This window comes from Lampris incognitus, chromosome 14, assembly GCF_029633865.1.
Source record: "Lampris incognitus isolate fLamInc1 chromosome 14, fLamInc1.hap2, whole genome shotgun sequence".
Taxonomy (NCBI): domain Eukaryota; kingdom Metazoa; phylum Chordata; class Actinopteri; order Lampriformes; family Lampridae; genus Lampris; species Lampris incognitus.
Window position 1 is genome coordinate 49,921,107 of NC_079224.1, and position 23,868 is coordinate 49,944,974.

Sequence of the window (23,868 nt, forward strand, 5' to 3'; positions counted from 1 at the left end):
CACATCTCAGTTGCTTTCAAACCCCAAAACACACTGCACCAGAAGTTGGTCCACCTCAAGGATCGGGTCCCCCGGCACAAACAGAGCAATATAGTGTAGCTGTTAAGTGCCAGGAGGATTACCGTGACTTGTACATCGGGGAAACTAAACAGACGCTGGCCAAGAGGATGACACAACACAGAAGAGCTAACACGTCAGACCAGGACTCCACAGTCTACACCATCTACAGGCCAGGACCCCACAGTCTACACCATCTACAGGCCAGGACTCCACAGTCTACACCATCTACAGGCCAGGACTCCAAAGTCTACACCATCTACAGGCCAGGACCCCTAGGTCTACACCATCTGCAGGCAAGGACCCCACAGTCTACACCATCTACAGACCAGGACTCCACAGTCTACACCATCTACAGGCCAGGACCCCTCAGTCTATACCAGGGGTGGCTAACCATGTGCCATGGAGAGCCATGTGTATGCAGTTTTTCATTCCAGCCGGACTCTACACCAGGTGATTTCACTGATTAGCAACCCTTCAACCAGAGAGGAAGAATGTATCAGTGAAATCACCTGGTGCAGAGTCGGGCTGGAATGCACATGGCTCTCCATGGCACATGGTTAGCCACCGCTGGTCTATACCATCTATAGGCCAGTGGCCCCTGTTTCAGGGATGAGAATGTGACCATCCTTGATAGGGAGACACGCTGGTTTCAGTCAAAGAAATCATCTATGTGAAGAGGGACTGACCATCCCTGAACCAGGGGGGGGGAGTGGCTAAGAGTACATCTGTCACCATCTTATAATGCTGTGATTGCAACTATTCCCCAGTCCAGTACACATGGCCATTGTTACTCTAGTTAATGGTCACACCATATTTGCATATGAAACTGGTGGTTGGTTTGGGTGCTTATACCACTGTATTGTTGATAAGGGTGGGGGTACCTGCAGTCACTGTATTGTTTATAAAGGTGGGACACCTGCAGTCACTGTATTGTTTATAAGGGTGGAGGTACCTGCAGTCACTGTATTGTTTATAAAGGTGGGACACCTTCAGTCACTGTATTGTTTATAAGGGTGGGGACACCTGCAGTCACTGTATTGTTTATAAGGGTGGGGTACCTGCAGTCACTGTATTGTTTATAAGGGTGGGGACACCTGCAGTCAGTGTATTGTTTATAAAGGTGGGACACCTGCAGTCACTGTATTGTTTATAAGGGTGGAGGTACCTGCAGTCACTGTATTGTTTATAAAGGTGGGACACCTTCAGTCACTGTATTGTTTATAAGGGTGGGGACACCTGCAGTCACTGTATTGTTTATAAGGGTGGGGTACCTGCAGTCAGTGTATTGTTTATAAAGGTGGGACACCTGCAGTCACTGTATTGTTTATAAGGGTGGAGGTACCTGCAGTCACTGTATTGTTTATAAAGGTGGGACACCTTCAGTCACTGTATTGTTTATAAGGGTGGGGACACCTGCAGTCACTGTATTGTTTATAAGGGTGGGGTACCTGCAGTCACTGTATTGTTTATAAGGGTGGGGACACCTGCAGTCACTTGAGACTGAAGAGGTCATTTAGATGATGATGAAACGTTTCTGTCAATAAACGTTGTGTCCGGATGAACTGATTCAGTTTTCTGTGATGTCCTTCACATTTCATAAATGTGTTGTAAGAGTAAACCTCACAAGAGGAGTGTAATAAGCTTTTAACATTTTTTGAATGATTAAAAAGTAGCTGTGATGCTAGCAGCTGGTAGCCAATTTCAGAGAGGAGACAAGCAGACAAAACATGCACACATCACACTGTAGTGGCTCTGACACTCACTACCCTCGGCCCCCACCTCTTCAGTTATCATACAGTCTCAGAGTTCAGTGTAGAGTTCAGTTTAGAGTTTAGTGTAAAGTTCAGTGTAGAGTTCAGTTTAGAGTTCAGTGTAGAGTTCAGTTTAGGGTTTAGAGTTCAGTTTAGAGTTTAAGGTTCAGTGTAGAGTTTGGTTTAGAGTCCAGTTTAGAGTTCAAGAGGTGGACGGCTTCAGGATATGTGCTACTCTGGAATCTGGATGTTCTGGTCTTAATACTTTTAAGTGATAAACTCTCAATGGTGATTGGTTGTTAAAGTGTTCATCAAACTACTACTACTACTACTTTTAACTGCTCCCATTAGGAGTCGCCACAGCGGATCATCCATCTCCAGCTCTTCCTGTCCTCTGCATCTTCCTCTGTCACACCAGCCACCTGCATGCCCTCCCTCACCACATCCATAAACCTCCTCTTTGGCCTTCCTCTTCTCCTCTTCCCTGGCAGCACCATATTCAGCATCCTTCTCCCAGTATACCCAGCATCTCTCCTCCACACATGTCCACACCATCTCAATCTTGCCTCTCTTGCTTTGTCTCGAAACCGTCCAACCTGAGAGTTGTTCATCAAAGTGTTCATAAATTAAGAACTGGTGGTAGTACTTTGAAATTCTAATTTGTTCTAATACAAACATGAGTCCTTATGGATATCTTTGAGTTTTGCACTTAAATCTGTTAGTGTGAATAATTGATTGGACACTTTCTTTGAAAATTCTTCATGTTAGCGCCATTGAGCTAAATGGGGAATGGAACCCATAAAAAAGACATGCGTGTTATGTTATTTTTAGGTTAATGTTAGGGTTAATACTCCTGTCTGTGACCCTGACCGAGGCATGGCAAAGGACCTCGAGTTGGTCCCCGAGTACTGCAGCTGCCCACTGCTTTCGGTATGTGTGTTGGGATGGGTTAAACGTAGAGAGTGAAGTTCCCCATGGGGACTAATAAAGTGCATCTTATCATAACTTATCTTGACCCCTAACCCTGGCAGCATTAGTGCCATGCTCTATAACCATAGATCAGAGAGCTAGACTCTTGATCTTTGACCTTTGTCTTGTTGTGGTTTTCTGGAAGGTAGATCTTTCAGGAGCATCCTCTACGAAGCTGTTTCTTAATAAACAACACTTCTTCCTGTGGGTGGAACTCCAGCATGGCGGTCAGTAGCTCTGGGCATCCAGGTGGAGAACCCAACACAGCCCTCCTGTCTTTAGTCCTCATGTCTGGAACCTTCTTCATAGCGTTCTACCTGCGCAAGTTCAAAAACAGTGCCTTCTTCCCCGGCAAGGTGACTCTTCTTTTTACCTGCCAGTGTCCACTCATCTCTTTCAAACCATGCAGATATTTCAAACTGTGGATCACTGTGTGTGTTTTGTGTTTCAGCTGCGTAGGATCATCGGTGACTTTGGGGTTCCTCTTGCTATTCTGATCATGGTGTTGGTGGACTACAGTATCAAGGACACATACACTCAGGTGACAGATTACTGCCATACTAAAGTTTCACTTTTGAGGTTAAAGGTGTTCCATGTAACTCATCATGTCCTGCCCTCTAGTGTTCAGTGATATGAAGAAAAACAATATTTTACAACAGAAAACACAAACGCTTTCAAAAGGGAAAATTGATGATAATGTGAATCCATGAATTCAATAGGTTGAATTCCACCAATAGGATTGAATTAATGACTATAGTACATTATCAGTACCATGATATACCTGTTCTGGACCTCCTAAGACTATAATACAGTATCAGTATCATGGTGTACCTGTTCTGGACTTCACAGGACTATAGAGTACAGTATCAGTACTGCAATGAACAGCTGTGGTTGTGTTAGGTCATGAGAGGAACAAAATATTAGCATCGGGTCAGAACCTCCTGGGTTTTGGTGTTCTTAATTAAATGTTTTACTTCACTTTAAAAACTGTTGTGTGGTCAGCAGTTTGAAAAGTCTCTCCTCATTGGCTCCCTGTGCAGAAACTGAGCGTGCCCAGTGGTTTCTCGGTGTCCAGCCCAGAGAAACGGGGTTGGCTGATCTCTCCGCTGGGCTCAGATGGACAGTTTCCTGTCTGGATGATGGGCGCCAGCGTCCTGCCTGCCCTGCTCATCTTCATCCTCATCTTTATGGAGTCCCAGATCACAGCGTATGATACAAACACTCACACACACACCATATTCATACTGTGAAATGTGACCAACCTGCCTGATTGATCATTTAGCTGGCCGGTTCTCTGTCTGTTTTGTTATTTGTCAGGCTGGTTGTCAGTCATGTTGTTGGCTTGTCTCTCTGTCAGACTGATAGTCAGTAAGAAGGAGAGGATGTTGGTGAAAGGTTCTGGCTTCCATCTGGACCTGCTGATCATTGTGGCGGTGGGCGGAGTGTCAGCGCTCTTCGGTCTGCCCTGGCTGTCTGCCGCCACTGTGCGCTCCGTCACACACACGGATGCCCTCACGGTCATGAGCACAGCTGTAGCTCCTGGTGACAAGCCCCGTATCCAGGAAGTGAAGGAACAGAGAGTGACGGGACTTCTGGTGGCTGTTTTAGTTGGTAAATCCATCATAAAATCAAATCAAATCAATTTTATTTGTATAGGCCAATATCACAAATCATACCCAGTACTGCTACTACTACTACAGCTATTACTACTAAGCACTGTTGATACTACCTTTATTACCACTGTGACCATCACCCCTACTGTTACTACTGCTGCTACCACTGCCATTACTGCCAGTTCTACTGGTGCTACTACTAATATTAATATTAACAAGATGATCATCATACAGTTTTCTTTGCCAAGTTATAAAGTTCTGCAAGATGAAGGAAGAAAACAAACATGAGTAGCCAATCAGAATGAAGAGAACAATTCTTCATTTAGACCCAGTGAGCAGGACAGAATCTGAAACCCTCTGTCAAGACATACTGTAGCGATCGGGGAAGATGGTCACTGGACTGATGACGGCTATGCGCTGGGAAGCGTAAGGGATTATGGGAGAGTTACAGTCATGTTCAGATCATTGATGTTGTGTTCGTGTTCTTTGTGCAGCAGGTTAGGGTGATGAAGGATAGAGATGGAAATGTGCTGACAAGTGAGTAGAGTATGTTGAGAAGGTGGAAGGAGTACTTTGAGGGGTTGATGAATGAAGAACATGAGAGAGAGAGAAGGTTGGATGATGTGGGTAGAGTGAATCAGAAAGTGACCGCACTTCCTGATTCAGTAAGGATTAGGACAGGATTAGGAACGAGTATATGAGAGGGACAGTTCAGGTTGGACGGTCTGGAGACAAAGCAAGAGAGGCAAGATGGAGATGGTGTGGACATGTGTGGAGGAGAGATGCTGGGTATATTGGGAGAAGGATGCTGAATATGGAGCTGCCAGGGAAGAGGAGAAGAGGAAGGCCAAAGAGGAGGTTTATGGATGTGGTGAGGGAGGACATGCAGGTGGCTGGTGTGACAGAGGAAGATGCAGAGGACAGGAAGAGATGGAAATACTATATATATAATGGAAACAGAATGGGAGAACTCACACATCCTTGAGGAGCACCTGCGTTAATGACTTCAGATGATGTCTGGTTCACGCTGAGCTGCTGAGTTCTGCTGGTCCAAAAAAGGGTGATACCACCTGATGATATGCAGGTTAACAGACATTTGTCTGAGATTACTGAAGGATGTGTGGCTGCAGGGTATTACAAGCAGAGCTGAAGTCTACAAACAGCTAACTGACATAGGTCTTGGGGTTTTCAAGGTGTTGCAAAATAAAGTGTATTATGGGGAGTATTGCATCATCAATGCCATGATTGTCTTTGTAGGCAAACTGATAAGAATTTAGGTGTCCATTTATGTTTGACTTCAGCCTCCACACCATCATCTTTCCCAGACACTTCATTAGAATAGAGGTCAGGGCTACTGGTCTAGCGTCATCATTTTCCTCGGGAGCAGACTTTTTTGGAAGAGGAGTAATAATTGCCTTTTTCTAGAGAAATGTGAATCAACAAACCTTTGAAAGCCAGAGACCCAGGCTGGCGTAAGTTCCTCTGTACGTCTTCAAAAGGAAAGCTGAGACCCCATCAGGTTCCTGTTGCCTTGTTGCCATCGTACTGTCATCTGTTGTGTGCAGAGTTTTCCTGGTGGGAGTCATATAAGTTGGTGTGTCCCTGTCAGGTCTGTCCATCGTGATTGGTGAGGTTCTGCGTCAGATTCCGCTGGCTGTGCTGTTTGGCATTTTCCTCTACATGGGAGTCATGTCTCTAAATGGCATCCAGCTCATCGAGAGAATCCTGCTGCTCCTAATGCCCCCAAAGTACCACCCCGATCACACCTACATCCGCAAGGTCAGGACACACATATATCACCCTATATGTACACACACACACACACACACACATATAAATATATAGATATATAGAGAACTATAGATATAGTAATATGTATAGTGTACTGTCTTCTTCTTTTGGCTGCTACCATTACAGGTCACCATTACAGGTCACCATTACAGGTCACCATTACAGGTCACCATTACAGGTCACCACAGTGGATCATCCGTTTCCATTTCTTCCTGTCTTCTGCATCTTCCTCTGTCATGCCAACCACCGGCATGTCCTCCCTCACCACATCCATAAACCTCCGCTTTGGCCTTCCTCTTCTCCTCTTCCCTGGCAGCTCCATCTTCAACATCCTTCTCCCAGTTTACCCAGCATCTCTCCTGCACACATGTCCAAACCTTCTCAATCTTGTCTCTCTTGCTTTGTCTCCAAACCGTCCAACCTGAGCTGTCCCTCTAATATACTCCTTCCTAATCCTGTCCTTCTTCGTCACTCCCAATGAAAATCTTATCATCTTCAACTCTGCCACCTCCAGCTCCACCTCCTGTCTTTTCATCAGTGCCACTGTCTCCAAACCATACAACATAGCTGGTCTCACAACCGTCTTGTTAACCTTCCCTTTAACTCTTGCTGGTACCCTTCTGTCACAAATCACTCCTAACACGCTTCTCCACCCACTCCACCCTACCTGCACTCTCTTCCTCACCTCTCTACTGCACTCCCCGTTACTTTGGACAGTTGACCCCAAGTATTTAAACTCATTTGCCTTTGTCACCTCCACTCCTTGCATCCTGACCATTCCACTGTCCTCTCTCTCATTCATGCATATGTATTCCATCTTGCTCCTACTGACTTTCATTCCTCTTCTCTCCAGTGCATACCTCCACCTCTCCAGGCTCTCCTCCACCTGCACCCTACTCTCGCTACAGATCACAATGTCATCCACTAACATCATCGTCCACGGACACTCCTGTCTGATCTCATCCATCAACCTGTCCATCACCATTGCAAACAAGAAAGGGCTCAGAGCCGATCCTTGATGTAGTCCCACCTCCACCTTGAACCCATCTGTCATTCCAACCACCACCTCACCACTGTCACACTTCCCTCATACATATCCTGCACCACTCCTACATACTTCTCTGCATCTCCTGACTTCCTCATACAATACCACACCACCTCTCTTGGCACTCTGTCATATGCTTTCTCTAAATCTACAAAGACACAATGCAACTCCTTCTGGTCTTCTCTATACTTCTCCACCCACATTCTCAAAGCAAACATCACATCTGTGGTGCTCTTTCGTGGCATGAAACCATACTGCTGCTGCTGATCATCACCTCTCCTCCTCTTAACCTAGCTTCTGTTACTCTTTCCCATATCTTCATGCTGTGGCTGATCAACTTTATACCTCTGTAGTTGCTACAGTTCTGCACATCGCCCTTGTTCTTGAAAATCGGTACCAGTATCCTTCTTCTCCACTCCTCAGACATCCTCTCACTTTCCAAGATTGTGTTAAACAATCTAGTTAAAAACCCCACTGCCATCTCTCCTAAACACCTCCATGCCTCCACAGGTATGTCATCAGGACCAACTGCCTTTCCACTCTTCATCCTCTTCATAGCTGCCCTCACTTCCTCCTTGCTAAGCCACTGCACTTCCTGATTCACTATCCCCACATCATCCAACCTTCTCTCTCTCTCATTTTCTTCATTCATCAGCCCCTCAAAGTACTCCTTCCACCTTCTCAGCACACTCTCCTCGCTTGTCAGCACATTTCCATCTCTATCCTTCATTGCCCTAACCTGCTGCACATCCTTCCCAGCTCGGTCCTTCTTTCTAGCCCAGGGGTGGCTAACCATGTGCCATGGAGAGCCATGTGTATGCAGGTTTTCATTCCAGCCGGACTCCACGCCAGGTGATTTCACTGAGTGCAAACACCTGGTGTGGAGTGGACTGGAATGAAAACCTGCATACACATGGCTCTCCATGGCACATGGTTAGCCACCCCTGGTCCAGCCAATCGGTACCAGTCCTTTTCTCCTTCCTTAGTGTCTAACCTGTCATACAACTCACCATATGCCTTTTCCTTTGTCTTTGCCACCTCTCTCTTCACTTTACGCTGCGTCTCCTTGTACTCCTGTCTATTTTCTTCATCTCTCTGACTATCCCACTTCTTTGCTAACAACCTCTTCCTCTGTATAATATGCTTCCTCATTCCACCACCAAGTCTCCTTGTCTTCCTTCCTCTGTCCTGATGACACACCAAGTACCTTCCTAGCTGTCTCCCTCACTATTTCTGCAGTGGTTGTCCAGCCATCTGGCAACTCTTCACTACCACCCAGTGCCTGTCTTACCTCCTGCCTGAACTCCACACAACAGTCTTCCTTCTTCAACTTCTACCATTTGATCTTCGGCTGAGTCTTCACTCTCTTCCTCTTCTTGGTCTCCAAAGTCATCCTACAGACCCACCATCCGATGCTGCCTAGCTACGTTCTCCCCTGTCACCACCTTGCAGTCTCCAATCCCTTTCAGATCGCGCCTCCTGCATAAGATATAGTCCACCTGTGTGCACTTTCCTCCACTCTTGTACGTCACCCTGTGTTCCTCCCTCTTCTTGAAATATGTATTCAATATATAGAGTCGTGTACAGTCTGTATGTATTAATATGTATAGAGTGTACTGACTATATGTGGTTATACTATGTATAGCATACTGTCTATATGTAATAATATGTATAATGTACTGTCTATATGTAGTAATATATATAGTGTACTGTCTATATGTAGTTATATGAGTATATTATGAGTATGTCATATCCGGCCACCAATTCCTCCTTGTTTGAATGAACTCATGCCAGTGAGTTTTTAAGTTGTTTTACTCATCTTCTGTACATTTTCATATTTCTTGGCTCACCCAGCAGTCAGTGGACATATTGCACTGCACTCATTATAGCATTAAGCAGTTGGTTCAGTAAAATCAGGGAACCATTCATGAGGAATATACCCTGCTCCCACTATACCAGGAACAGACTTGGAAAATTCGCTATCGCCGCTATATTTATGCTGCAAAATGTTTAAAGTCAATGTAACTGAAGATGAGAGCCAGCTCTATGAAAGACATAATGGATATAGGTGTGGTAAATGCCTCTTCAATGAAATGGTAAATACGGTCATCTCTCGTCTAAAGGAGGATATGTACAGGCTGTCTTCTGAGCTCAAGCAAAAAAACTGAATTCTTACTAGTTTTACTGATATCACTGTTGTACAGGCTAAATCAATTGCAGGCCTAAACTCCTCCACTATCCATGGAAATTATGTTCCAGACATACACCTCAGCCAGTCCCTTACAGTGGTCTGTGGTGGCTCCAGCTGGGGCACTCTCTGATTCGGTGTCTCTGGAAGCAACAGTTCTCTGGCTTCCCACCACTCTGCAGCTCATGCTCCCCATCCTGAAGCGGGCATAGTGAACTGCTCCTTGGTTCGGGCAGCAGCAGAGCATGGCACACTGCTCTGTTTAACTCTGTTGGCTGCTGACCATTGGACCCTGGTTAAGAACAGAAGTTGAAACAGGTGCTCTTCCCATCTACTGGTCTCAGAGCTGCAGCTGAGCAACAAGTTTACTGTCCTGGATGAACTTAGCAGCACCATCTCCTCACCTCTGGAGCTCTCTCCTGACCATCCGCCGGGGACATAGCTACAAAGCTTGCCAAGCAGACAGGCTAGTAATCCAGTACATTATTGCCCCCGGTCCAGGCGTTCACCTGACAAGAGCTCTGGGAAACACGCTGTTGCTTTTCAGCTGCCTTCCCCTTCTACCTTAATTGTAGGTGACTCCATCGTCAGAGACTTTAAGAGCTCACCAATAACCTGTTGTTTTCTGGGTCCAAAAGTTTGGGATATAACAGATAACCCCAAACTATTCTTAACATTAATTCCCATGCAAAAGCTGGTATTTTCCATGTTGGTATGAATGACATCCCCCTTCAGCAGTCGGAGCTACTGAAGCAGGACTTCTCTCATTTGTTTAATGCTGTTAAACAGTCAAATAGGCATGTTCTAACCTTCGGTCCTCTCCCCACAGTCAACCGAGGCATGGGACGATTTTCCCGACAGCTGAATTTAAACACCTGGTTAATTACATGTCAAAGCCATCAACTGAACTTTGTAAGCAATTTTAATCTATTCTGGAATTGCTGAGATTTGATTAAAAGCAAACTTGTTTTATAGCCTAAACTGCCAGAAACACACAGGATGTGCGCCTCTAAATGATAGCTGTTCAGCCCAAGCCCTTTAACTCAGAGCATTGGATCCCCTTCTCACAGTAGATTCTCCAAAGGGTTTGGACCATTGTCTACAAGCGTCACGCCCCCTACACATGCCAGTATACCAGTATGAGCAGCTACTAGAAATACTACCAGGTTGTATTCCCACCAGTACGGCCACACTACCGCTTCCAACACATGTCATCTGATCCATATTTCATCCAGTCACAGGGAAACCATTCTGCATCCTCCCCAGGCAGCACCTCTCGCAAAGATGGCACCTTTGAATGTCAGGTCACGCTTCAACAAGTCCTTTATTTAAATAATTTTATCTTAACCCATAAATTAGATTTCGCATTTCTCACAGAAACCTGGCAAAGACCTGGTGCAACCAGCTGTTTTTTGGAGTTGTGTCCTCCAAAATATAAATGTCTTAACTCACCATGCTGTGGTGGGCTCCTGGCTGTGGTGGGGTCCTGACTGTGGTGGGCTCCTGGCTGTGGTTTTTAATGATCATTCTATCTGTAAACCCATGTCGGCTGGTGAATATGCAAGTTTTGAATTACTGCTGTGTAAGATTGAACAGTCAATTCCAGTACATTTTATAGAGACCCTCCAAATTCAGTAAGGTTTTTACCGATGAATTCTCTGACTTTTCTCTTTTATGGTTACTAAATCTTTTAATTTTAGGTGATTTTAACATTCATATTTGTTGTCCATCAAACCCACTTGCTCGGGATTTTCTACATTTAATTGATGCCTTTGTGGAGGATGTAAGAAAGGCTGACTGCAGGTCCTTGGGGAAGTAAGACTGAGGGAGGCTGTGCCGCAAAGTTGGGACTAGAGTGAAAACGCCGGCGCCATCCTGGAACACATCCTGGAACGTTGGTGGGCAGCAGACCAGGGTGCCATGCCATCTGGGAGAAATTCCCCTGGGACCCGCAGCGGCTGGCCATAAACCAACTCAGCCGACGAGGACTGGAGGTCTTCCCGCGGAAGGAGCCAGTTGCAAAAGTTCACCACGCCCAGGAACTCCTGCAGGGACTGCACCGTGTTTGGGCATGGGAATCTGGTGACGGCGTCCACCTTGTCAGGGAGGGCGGTTTACTCCGTCCTTTGTAACCCGATGCCCGAGGAAATCAATGGTTGGCAGGCCCAACTGGCACTTTGCCGGGTTGACGATGAGCCCATGCTGGCTGAGCCGTTCAAACAGCTGCCGGAGGTGGACCAGGCACTCCACTGCGGACGTACTGGCCACAAGAATGTCGACCAGCTAAACAAACAGGAACGGCATCTCTCGCAGCACAGAGTCCATGAGCCGCTGAAAGGTCTGCGCAGCCCCCTTGAGCCCAAACGGCATCCTTGGGAACTTGAACAGGCCGAACAGCGTGATTACTGCCGTCTTCGGCACATCCTGTGGGCGGACCGGTCCCTGGTGGTATCCGCGCATGAGGTCCACCTTAGAGAAGATGACCGCCCCCGCCAAGTGCACAGAGAAGTCCTGGATGTGCGGGACGGGGTAGTGGTCTGGCGTCGTGGCGTTGTTGAGGCGGTGGTAATCACCACATGGGCGTCAGCTGCCATTAGCCTTCGTGACCATATGCAGTGGGGAGGCCCATGGACTGTCAGAGCTGCGCATGATGCAGAGGCGCTCCATGTCGACAAACTGCGCCTTGGCGATGACGAGCTTGGCTGGATCGAGGCGCCATGCATAGGCGTAGACTGGGGGTCCCGTGGTGGTGATGTAGTGTCCCACTCCGTGCTTGGGGACTGCTGATGAGAAGATGGGCGTTATGAGGTCCGTAAACTCAGCGAGCAGACGCTGAAATTCATCCCTGGTGGCAATCGTGTTGGACAAGCCGATGGGACCCGCCTCCCCCAGTGTACATGGGTAGGAGCAGAAGGAGACGGCATCAATCAAGCTGCAGTTTTTAATGTCTACCAACAGTTCAAAAGCGCGCAGGAAATCCGCGCCCAGGAGGGGAATGGACACCTTCGCCATCACAAAGTCCCAGCCGAACCGCCGACCTCCACATACCGCGTGCCATAGGTGCAGACAGGTGCCGTTAGCAGCATCCATGGGGGGGCCGAATCCGCCGGCCATCGCGTCCACTGGTGTCGCAGGCAGGATGCTCCGCTGCGCGCCCGAATCAACTAGCAACCACCGGCCGGAGATGGTGTCCCGGATAAACAGCAGCCTGCCTTCCTGGCCAACGCTCAGGCCTGCTACTGAGCGCCGGCCCTGGCTTTCCCCGCCCTGCTGAAAGTGCATGGTGCACAGCATTGCTTGGCTTTGGTTCCAAACCAAGCACGGTAGAAGCCCAGTCCCCCTGAGTCCTGCTGTCGACGAGAAACTACTGCCGCCGCGGCGACGCCCGCAGCCTCAACCGGCGGTGGTGGAAGCGCGTGGACAGGCAGCAGAGAGGCCGCACACTGCTGTCGGCTGGCGAGAATAATCCCGTCAGCCTCCGCGGCCAACTCCCGAAAGCTGCTGGTGGTGCACAACTTGGAGCTGGCCAAGGAGCTGACGGAGGATCAGCTGGCCGAAAAGAAAGGTGGGGTTGCACGAACCGAGCATACTCAGCATCTTGTCCATTAGCTCCGATGGCTTGCCGTCTCCCAAGCCTTGCAGCGAACACCACCAGTTGGCCCGCTCCACCTCTGCTGGCTCAGAAGCCTGCAGCAAGGGTCTCTCAATCGTACCGTACTTATGCATGGGCGGCGGGGCTTGCAGCAGGCCCAATATCCGTGACGCCGTAGATGTTCCGAGTGCCGCCACGACGTAGTGGTACTGGGTCTCATCCACGGTGATGTTCCTAATAGCGAACTGGGCTTCGATTTGAGCGAACCATGCTGCCGCAGCCGGCTCCCAGAAGTCGGGCGGTTGGAGTGAGACGGCGTTAGCCACTGCCGCTGCACTGGGAGTTTCGTTCTCCATGGCTCACGTCGGGGTCACCAATGTGGAGGACGAAAGAAAGGAGACGAGACCACTTCTCCTTGTGACCACACAGCCGTGGGGTCGTTTATTCCACACAACAAACTTCTGGTCAACAGATTTATATATCCAAAACCACGCCCCTAAGTTTACCCACAATCCCACTGCTAACCCCTGAACCCACTGTCTTAAAGGGAACGTCTCTTCCGTATGGTGGATATCTAACCTCAAAGTAGGTCACTACACCTTCAGTCTTACCCTGTTAGTCATGGGTCCTACTCATGTACACGGTCACACTCTTGACCTTAACGACATGAGTTTATCTGATCATGGGCCCATTATGTTTTCGTCCTTACTTCCCTCACAGGCTCCTAAACCCCGTCTGTATTCCAGGTCTATTAGCCCTCTCCCTGCCAGGCAGTTCTCATTTGCCTTCTTCTCTGCTCTCATTAGAGCTCCCCCTGCTGGTCTTGGCACAGAAGCTCTGATGACAGTATTCAATTGCACTTGCGCTCATATTGTCGACTCAGTTGCCCCTTACAAGATCGCACCGTGCATAGAAGATGGCGCCGTGCTATGGCAACATGGTGCTGTTCTACCTGTCTATTTGTTTTTTCTTTTTTGGATTGAAGGTGTCGACGGAGTGTATTGACATATTCAACAATCCATGAGTAACTTCCAACCAAAGCTGAAATACTCCTCAAGTGACTCTGTTACTGGAGACGCCAAGTAAAGGGACAGATTTTGCAACAGCTACCAACATCTGAAGCATAGGAAGTGGGGGAGGAGAGCTGGATTCCTAGTCTGGCTTCGCCATTGTAAATATCACACACTGCTTTCTGGGATAACACATCCAACATTCGCTCTCTGGTTAACAAACCAGATGAGCAGAATATCCTCATACACAGCAGACAGGACGTTGCAAACTGCTCCGTACTGTGCTTTTCGGAAACTTGGCTGAACCTAAATATCCCAGACTCCACACTACACAAAGAAGACCTTTCCCTGCACTGGGCTGACCACACTGAGGACTCAAACAAAGGGAAGGGCGGAGGTGTGTGTTTTTGTATCAATCAGAGGTGGTGACATCTTCAGTCTAAACTGACTGCAGGTACCCCCACCCTTATAAACAATGGGACACCTGCAGTCACTGTATTGTTTATAAGGGTGGGGACACCTGCGTCTCTGTATTGTTTATAAGGGTGGGGACACCTGCAGTCTCTGTATTGTTTATAAGGGTGGGGACACCTGCAGTCTCTGTATTGTTTATAAGGGTGGGGACACCTGCAGTCTCTGTATTGTTTATAAGGGTGGGGACACCTGCAGTCTCTGTATTGTTTATAAGGGTGGGGACACCTGCAGTCTCTGTATTGTTTATAAGGGTGGGGACACCTGCAGTCTCTGTATTGTTTATAAGGGTGGGGACACCTGCAGTCTTTGTATTGTTTATAAGGGTGGGGGTACCTGCAGTCAGTGTATTGTTTATAAGGGTGGAGACACCTGCAGTCAGTGTATTGTTTATAAGGGTGGAGACACCTGCAGTCAGTGTATTGTTTATAAGGGTGGGGTACCTGCAGTCACTGTATTGTTTATAAGGGTGGGGACAGCTGCAGACAGTGTATTGTTTATAAGGGTGGAGACACCTGCAGTCACTGTATTGTTTATAAGGGTGGGGACACCTGCAGTCAGTGTATTGTTTATAAGGGTGGGGACACCTGCAGTCAGTGTATTGTTTATAAGGGTGGGGACAGCTGCAGTCACTGTGTTGTTTATAAGGGTGGGGACAGCTGCAGTCACTGTATTGTTTATAAGGGTGGGGTACCTGCAGTCACTGTGTTGTTTATAAGGGTGGGGACAGCTGCAGACAGTGTATTGTTTATAAGGGTGGAGACACCTGCAGTCACTGTATTGTTTATAAGGGTGGGGACACCTGCAGTCAGTGTATTGTTTATAAGGGTGGGGACACCTGCAGTCACTGTATTGTTTATAAGGGTGGGGTACCTGCAGTCACTGTGTTGTTTATAAGGGTGGGGACACCTGCAGTCACTGTATTGTTTATAAGGGTGGGGTACCTGCAGTCACTGTATTGTTTATAAGGGTGGGGACACCTGCAGTCTCTGTATTGTTTATAAGGGTGGGGACACCTGCAGTCTCTGTATTGTTTATAAGGGTGGGGACACCTGCAGTCAGTGTATTGTTTATAAGGGTGGAGACACCTGCAGTCACTGTATTGTTTATAAGGGTGGGGACACCTGCAGTCACTGTATTGTTTATAAGGGTGGGGTACCTGCAGTCACTGTGTTGTTTATAAGGGTGGGGACACCTGCAGTCACTGTATTGTTTATAAGGGTGGGGACACCTGCAGTCAGTGTATTGTTTATAAGGGTGGAGACACCTGCAGTCAGTGTATTGTTTATAAGGGTGGGGACACCTGCAGTCAGTGTATTGTTTATAAGGGTGGGGTACCTGCAGTCTCTGTATTGTTTATAAGGGTGGGGACAGCTGCAGTCAGTGTATTGTTTATAAGGGTGGAGACACCTGCAGTCAGTGTATTGTTTATAAGGGTGGGGACACCTGCAGTCAGTTGAGATTGAAGAGGTCACTTGGACACTGATCATTAGATCTTGCTCCTCCGCTGATGTTTTTAAAACCTGTCTAAAGGCCCGGGTCATGACAAGCCGGACCACTCTCTGGCTTTTATTTGTATTTCATTTGTTGTTTGTGCAACTTGTCTGTGATTTTATGAAAATGCCATTTTAAGTTATTTGTATTGTTACGGTTTCACCCTCACAACCCCCGCAACCTACCTCTTCCATTCCCCCTGGACCTCCACGGCACTCGGCTTCGCCTGAGTATCCACTCCTCACCACCAGAGCTGGGGCGCGTTCACGTTCCCATCACCGGACTCAGACCCGGAGGTCCCCAGCACCTCCCAACGGGCACGGTGCGCCCTATGGCGCCACTGATGCCATCTTCTGGCAGACTGGCACCATGGCTCTGCTTTTCCCCGGTCACTCCTTCCCTCAGCTGTGCCCCATCTACAATCACTTCTACCCCTACAAAAACCTGGCCTTCTCTCAAACTCATCGCCAGAGCTTCCCATAGGATACCTCTGACCTGTTGTGCAGAGCCGGATCGCCTGCCAACCCACCCACCCACCCACCTCCTCCTCCTCCTCCTCCTCCGACTACCACTTAGACTTTGAACTCGGACTACTCCTCGATTCCCCTTTTGCCCTCAGACTTGGTACTTTGGCTGATACACGCTCACTTACACAACACCCAACCCCCCGTTCGCATGTTACACACACTTAGGATAATTTACACTAACACATAGCTAGACACATTACCACCTGTCACTACACATAGCGTATTCACACACCCCACTAACAAAACTACCTGAGCACCATACACATCCCGCATTTCTCTCTCCCCTATTATTTTTTCCCCTCGTTAATTTTCATTAAACGTTACTAAGAGTCCTCCGCCTCCCGTGTGGTCGTCATGTCTGTGTTTATATTTGTATCCTCTTACTTATGTCTGTGTTTATATTTGTATCCTTTTACTTATATCTGTGTTTACATTTGTATCCTGTTGTTTACATTTGTATCCTCTTATTTCTGTGTTTATATTTGATCATTCCTGTGTTTTTGTTACATTGTAATCCTCCTAATCTCTTTGTAAAGCACTTGGTCAACATTTGTTGTTTTTAAATGTCTTCCATGAATAAAACTGACTTCATTTGACATGTATAGTGTACTGTCTGTGTGTATCAATATGTATAGTGTGCTGTGTGTATTAACATGTATAGTGTACTATCTATATGTAGTAATATGTATAGTATACTGTTTATATGTAGTAGTATGTATAGTGTGCTGTCTATATGTAGTAGTATGTATAGTGTACTGTCTATATGTAGTAATATGTATAGTGTACTGTTTATATGTAGTAGTATGTATAGTGTACTGTCTATATGTAGTAATATGTATAGTGTACTGTCTGTGTGTATTAACATATACAGTGTACTGTCTATATGTAGTAATATGTATAGCGTACTGTCTATATGTAGTAATAGACATATATAGTGTACAGTCTATATGTAGTAATATGTATAGCGTACTGTCTATATGTAGTAATGGTCATATATAGTGTACATTCTATTAGTAATATGTATAGCGTACTAGTGTACTGTCTATAGGCAGTTGGTCCTGATGACATACCTGTGGAGGCATGGAGGTGTTTAGGAGAGATGGCAGTGGGTTTTTAACTAGATTGTTTAACACAATCTTGGAAAGTGAGAGGATGCCTGAGGAGTGGAGAAGAAGCATACTGGTACCGATTTTCAAGAACAAGGGTGATGTGCAGAACTGTAGCAACTACAGAGGTATAAAGTTGATCAGCCACAGCATGAAGATATGGGAAAGAGTAATAGAAGCTAGGTTAAGAGGAGGAGAGGTGATGATCAGCAGCAGCAGTATGGGTTCATGCCATGAAAGAGCACCACAGATGTGATGTTTGCTTTGAGAATGTTGATTGAGAAGTATAGAGGAGGCCAGAAGGAGTTCCATTGTGTCTTTGTAGATTTAGAGAAAGCTTATGACAGAGTGCCGAGAGAGGAGGTGTGGTATTGTATGAGGGAGTCAGGAGTTGCAGAGAAGTATGTAGGAGTGGTGCAGGATATGTATGAGGGAGGTGTGACAGTGGTGAGGTGTGCGGTTGGAATGACAGATGGGGTCAAGGTGGAGGTGGGATTACATCAAGGATCGGCTCTGAGCCCTTTCTTGTTTGAAATGGTGATGGACAGGTTGACGGACGAGATCAGGCAGGAGTCTCCATGGACGATGATGTTCGCGGATGACATTGTGATGTGTAGTGAGAGTAGGGTGCAGGTGGAGGAGAGCCTGGAGAGGTGGAGGTATGCACTGGAGAGAAGAGGAATGAAAGTCAGTAGGAGCAAGATGGAATACCTTGTGTGAATGAGAGGGAGGACAGTGGAATGTTCAGGATGCAAGGAGTGGAGGTGACAAAGGCATTTGAGTTTAAATACTTGGGGTCAACTGTCCAAAGTAACAGGGAGTGCAGGAGAGAGGTGAAGAAGAGAGTGCAGGCAGGGTGGAGTGGGTGGAGAAGAGTGTCAGGAGTGATTTGTGACAGAAGGGTACCAGCAAGAGTTAAAGGGAAGGTTTACAAGATGGTTGTGAGACCAGCTATGTTGTATGGTGTGGAGACAGTGGCACTGACGAAAAGACAGGAGGTGGAGCTGGAGGTGGCAGAGATGAAGATGCTAAGATTTTCATATTAGAGGGACAGCTCAAGTTGGACGGTCTGGAGACAAAGCAAGAGAGGCAAGATTGAGATGGTTTGGACATGGGTGGAGGAGAGATGCTGGGTATATTGGGAGAAGGATGCTGAATATGGAGCTGCCAGGGAAGAGGAGAAGAGGAAGGCCACAGAGGAGGTTTATGGATGTGGTGAGGGAGGACATGAAGGTGGCTGGTGTGACAGGAAGATGCAGAAGACAGGAAGAGATGGAGACGGATGATCTGCTGTGGTGCCCCCTAACGGGAGCAGCCAAAAAGAGTAGTAGTAGACAGTCTATATGTAGTATTAGACATATATGGTGTACTGTCTATATGTAGTAATATGTATAGTGTACTGCCTATATGTAGTAATAGACATGTATAGCGTACTAGATATATTGTATGTTGGACATGGGGATCAGAGTGACTCTATTTCTCCAGGTGAGGACGCTGCGTATGCACCTGTTCACCTCCATCCAGCTGGTGTGTCTGTCACTGCTGTGGGTTGTCATGTCGACGGCTGCTGCGCTGGCCTTCCCCTTCATCCTCCTCCTCACCATCCCGGTCAGAATGCTTCTCCTGCCCAAACTCTTCACCAAGCGTGAGATGCAGTGTGTGAGTTTGGTGGTGTCCACACACACACACACACACACACACACACACACACACACACACACACACACACACACACACACACACACACACACACACACACCATTGACGGTGACCCGGGGTTGAGTATGATTGTCCTCCTAGGTCCTTGTGGGTCTTCAGGTGGGTGTAGAGGCCGATCCTGGAGCCACATGTTTTGGGGCAATGTGGGCAAGGTGTGAGGTAGTGGTTGAGGATGTGGTTTGGACCTTTCTGGTAACTGGCTCCTTTCTGGGTCTGTGCTTGTTTTCAGCAGCAGGGTGCAGGTCATGTGTTGATGCTGCTCAGGAATCTAGGTAACAGTAAAAGAAGGTTGGATCAGTTCATCTGGGCACGTCTGCTGACAGACACGCTTCATCACTCAACTCTTGACTGAAGACTGAAGAGGTCACTTAGTTGAGTGATGTCGCGTGTCTGTCAGTAGACATGTCCAGATGAACTGATCCAACCTTTGAATCGACCTCATGGTTGTCTGTGAGGGTGCTGGGTGCTAGGCCTCCCTGTGTTTTCCAGGCCTCCCTGTGTTTTGCTGCTTGTTCCCAGGTGTTAAGGTCAATGCCAAACCTTTTTGATGTGGGCCTCTTTATATCGCTTCTTTTGTCCTCCCGGGGCACGGCGTCCTGTTTTGGGAGGCAAGAGTCAGACACACACAGGACAGGGCCAGTCCATCTCAGCTGATGTTGTGCGATAGTGGCAGGTATAGTAGGCATGTTGGCCTCCTCAAGGATGCTGGTGTTGGTGCACTTATCCTCCCAGCTGATCTTAAGGATCTTCCTGAGGCATCGCCATTGGTATGTGCCTTCAGGTGCCTGCTATATGTGGTCCATTTTTCTGACCCATACAGGAGGGTGGGCAGCACTACCACTTTGTACACCAGAATTTTTGTTCTGGCCTGGAGGCCGTGGTTTTCAAAAAGCCTTTTACTCAATCTTGAGAAGGCCCGGCTGCCACAACTGAGACGATGGTGTACTTCAATGTTAGTGTTGGATTTGGAGGAGAGAAGGCTGCCAGGATATTGGAACTGTTCCACGTTTTCGAGTCTGGTGTTGTCTACAGAGATGGATGGGGGCAGAGCAGGCATATTTCTGTTGGGTGGGGGTTGGTGGAGGATATGGTCTTTTATTATGTTAATGGCCATGCCAAGCTGCAAGATAGTCAGGCGTCCAGTATGCTCTGCAGTTCCTCTTCTACGAGGAACACTAAGGTGTTATCACCGGCGTACTGCAGCTCTATGATGGAAGTGGTGGTGGTTTTACCTTTAGCCCTGAATCTGTTAATATTCAGAAGATTCCCATCAGTGCTGTACATGATTTTCACTCCCTGAGGCAGATTGGGACCTGTGAGGTGGAGGATGGTGTTAATGAAGACAGAGAACAGGGTTGGGGCAATGACACAGCCTTGTTTAACTCCTGCGTGGACCTTGAAGGACTCTGTCCCGTCTCCATAACTGCCGAGTACTCTAGCTGACATATTGTCATGCAGTAGTCGGTACTACTCTGATATATTTGTCAGGACAGCCTGTTTTTTGACAGAACTGGCCAGAGGGCCTGGCAGTTTATGGAATGGAAAGCTTTGGTTCAGTCTATGAAGGCTGTGTACAATGGTTGATTCTGATCCTGTGCTTTTTCTTGGAGTTGGCGAGCAGTAAAAATCATGTCTGTGGTGCCTCTGTTAGGAGGAAAACCGCTCTGGGATTCTGGCAAAATTTCCTGATTTTGGGAGGAATCTGTTAGCCAAGACCCAGCCAGGAATTTCCCTATGGTGGAAAGCAAGAAAATGTCACAGTAGTTTCCACACTCCGCTTTGTCCCCTTTCTTAACGATAGAGACCACGAGTGCATCCCTAAGTTGCACAAGGATTTCCTCTTTTTCCCATATTTTAAGTAGCAGGGCATGGATATGTCTGAGTGTAGGTCCACCCGCTCTCAGTACTTCTGCCAGTATTCCATCAGGACCAGCAGCCTTGTTGATTTTCATCTCCCTGAACGCATCTTGGACTTGTCTTAGCCTAGGTGGTGCTGCCAAGTCCTCCTCTTCTGGTTGTTAACTTAGAGGCCTGCTTGGCTACTGTGAAAAACTGGATGTCACTTAACTTTCTGCTTTTAAATTCAAATAAAACCGAGATGCTGGACATTGGCCCTGCAAGACACAGACACCAATTTCATCAAGTAACGATAACGATCGACAACTCTGTGGTTTCACAAAGTGTGGCAGCCAAAAATCTTGGTGTTACGTTTGATCCCAGCCTTTCCTTTGATAAGCACATTAAAGAAATCACCAAGACTGCCTTTTTTCACCTACGTAACATAGCTAAAATTCGGTCTTTTCTCTCCATGGCTGACACAGAGTCTCTAATACATGCATTTGTTTCATCCAGACTTGATTACTGTAATGTTCTGTTCTCAGGTCTGCCACATTCTAGTACTAAAAGTCTTCAGATGGTTCAGAAGGCTGCTGCTAGAATCCTAACTAAAACTAGGAAATGTGACCAGATTACACCAATTCTCGCCTCCTCCCTTCATTGGCTTCCTATCCATGTTAGATCAGAATACAAGGTGCTTCTGCTGACTTATAAAATCCTAAATGGCCTTGCCCCGTCTTACCTGTCTGATCTCCTTAAACCTTACATGCCATCTCGAGCTCTTCGCTCTCAAAATACAGGGCTCCTGTGTGTACCCAAAGTTAAGAAGAAGTCAGCTGGTGGCAGCAGGGCCTTTTCCTATCGGGCTCCATTGTTGTGGAATAACCTGCCTGCTGCCATCAGACAATCAGAGTCTGTTGACTCCTTTAAATCCAAACTTAAAGCTCATCTTTTTGTCCTACCCTACAATTAGTTGCCTTTAAGTTGAGTGCTTCACAACCTGGACTGCATGGTGGGTCGGTTTCTGTCTCAATGAATTTACCAACCACTGTTCTGCCCACCAGATTATAGAGGATAGATTACAGAGTATAGATTATGACTAGTTGATGGCTTAATGGATTATGACTAATGACTATTGCAAACTGTTCTCTTCTCTAACATGTCTTTCTCTCTCTCTGCATGATGTCTTCTCCTTTCTCTTTTTCTGTGTGTGAATGGTGTCATGTCAGTCTCCCTTGTGTGCACATGCTGTCGGTTTTCCTCCCAGGTCTCCGTGGTGATGGTGGTCACCACTTGGATGCTGCCTGGCATTCCTCTCACCACATTTTATTTTTATATATCTTATAAATCCCTTTTTGTTTTACATGATGATGCTGGTCGCGTGGCTTGGGTCCTGGACTGTTCCGGTGGCGTCTGGACACTGCTTGGCATCCTGTGCATCATATTCTTCATAAATGTTATGAGTCCATTAGAATTGTGTTATCCTCTTTCAGTGTTCTATTGTGTAAATTGTGTAAACACAACATCCATGTCACGTTGTGCGTCTTGGGAGAGAGATTCTCCTCTGTTGCTCTCCCTGAGCTTTCTTCCTGTTGTTCCTTCCTGTTAAAGGGTGTAGGGAGTTGTTCCTTATCCGATGAGAGAGTCTAAGGACAGCATGTTGTGTTGCTGTTAAGCCCACTGAGGTAAATTTGCAATTTGTGATATTGGGCTATACAAATAAAATTGACTTGACTTGACTTGAGGGACTTGTTGGAGGACATCCATCTCAGGGCTAGAGTCCCAGTTTAAAAGTTCCTGGTAGTGCTCTTTCCACCTCTCTTCGATTGACTCGTCTGTTAGCAGTGTGTGCCCATCTTTGAAGTGTGTGTGTGTGTGTGGGGGGGGGGGGGTTACACGATGGTGGCTGGGGCCGTATGTTGCTTTCGTAACATCAAAGAAGCCTCTGGTATTCCCAACATCTGCAAGGTGCTGGAGCTCAAGGGCCTTCTTCATCCACTACTGATTCTTCAATTCTCTGACCCAGCTTTGGGCGGCTGACTTTGCCCTTGCATGGGCAGCTCATTTGTTTTGGCTGTTGATGTCATTCTGCCAGATGGTAAAGGCTTGCCTCTCTCTTGGTGTTGATTAACAATTGGATTTCTAGGTCATTCTCATCAAACCAATCTTGGTGGTTGTTCATCTTATGTCCAGGAGTGGTTTTACTGATGCCAGTGATTGCAGCCCTGAGCATATCCCAGTGGCTTTCAGCATCATCTGGATACTGCTTGGGCATTGATGTACTGAGCATGGCCTGGAACTGTTGATGAGAGGAGGTGCCTAAATCTTTCAAGGTTTAGCTTTGGGCGGCTCTGCTTTTTTGCACCTTTCTTTTCTGGTGAAGTTGGATGGACAGAGTGGAGTGGATTAGGCAGTGGTCAGTCCAGCAGTCATCTGGACGGATCATCACTCTGGTGTTTAGTACCTCGTGTTGGTCTCTTTGATGGATGATAATGTTGTCCAGGGATAGGCAATGTGATCCTGAAAGGGCCAGTATGGGTGCAGGTCTTTGTTCCAACCAAGCAGTTACACACCTGAGTCTACTAATCAAGATCCTCAGCAAAGACTATTGTTGACTAATAGAATCAGGTGTGTAACTGCTTGGTCTTAGTTGGAACAAAGACCTGCACCCACACCAGCCCTCTCTGGATCATGTT

General features: G+C 47.1%; 1 protein-coding gene across 1 annotated transcript in view; it reads left to right on the top strand.

The window, feature by feature from the left end:
• slc4a2a (solute carrier family 4 member 2a) overlaps window positions 1-23,868 on the top strand; it is a 122,351-nt gene that overhangs the window by 88,692 nt on the left and 9,791 nt on the right. The window contains exons 12-17 of the mRNA XM_056293953.1: window positions 2,930-3,136; window positions 3,232-3,321; window positions 3,821-3,987; window positions 4,138-4,391; window positions 6,003-6,172; window positions 19,103-19,276. Of these exons, the coding sequence (XP_056149928.1) occupies window positions 2,930-3,136; window positions 3,232-3,321; window positions 3,821-3,987; window positions 4,138-4,391; window positions 6,003-6,172; window positions 19,103-19,276 (1,062 nt within the window). The remainder of the gene's footprint in view (window positions 1-2,929; window positions 3,137-3,231; window positions 3,322-3,820; window positions 3,988-4,137; window positions 4,392-6,002; window positions 6,173-19,102; window positions 19,277-23,868) is intronic.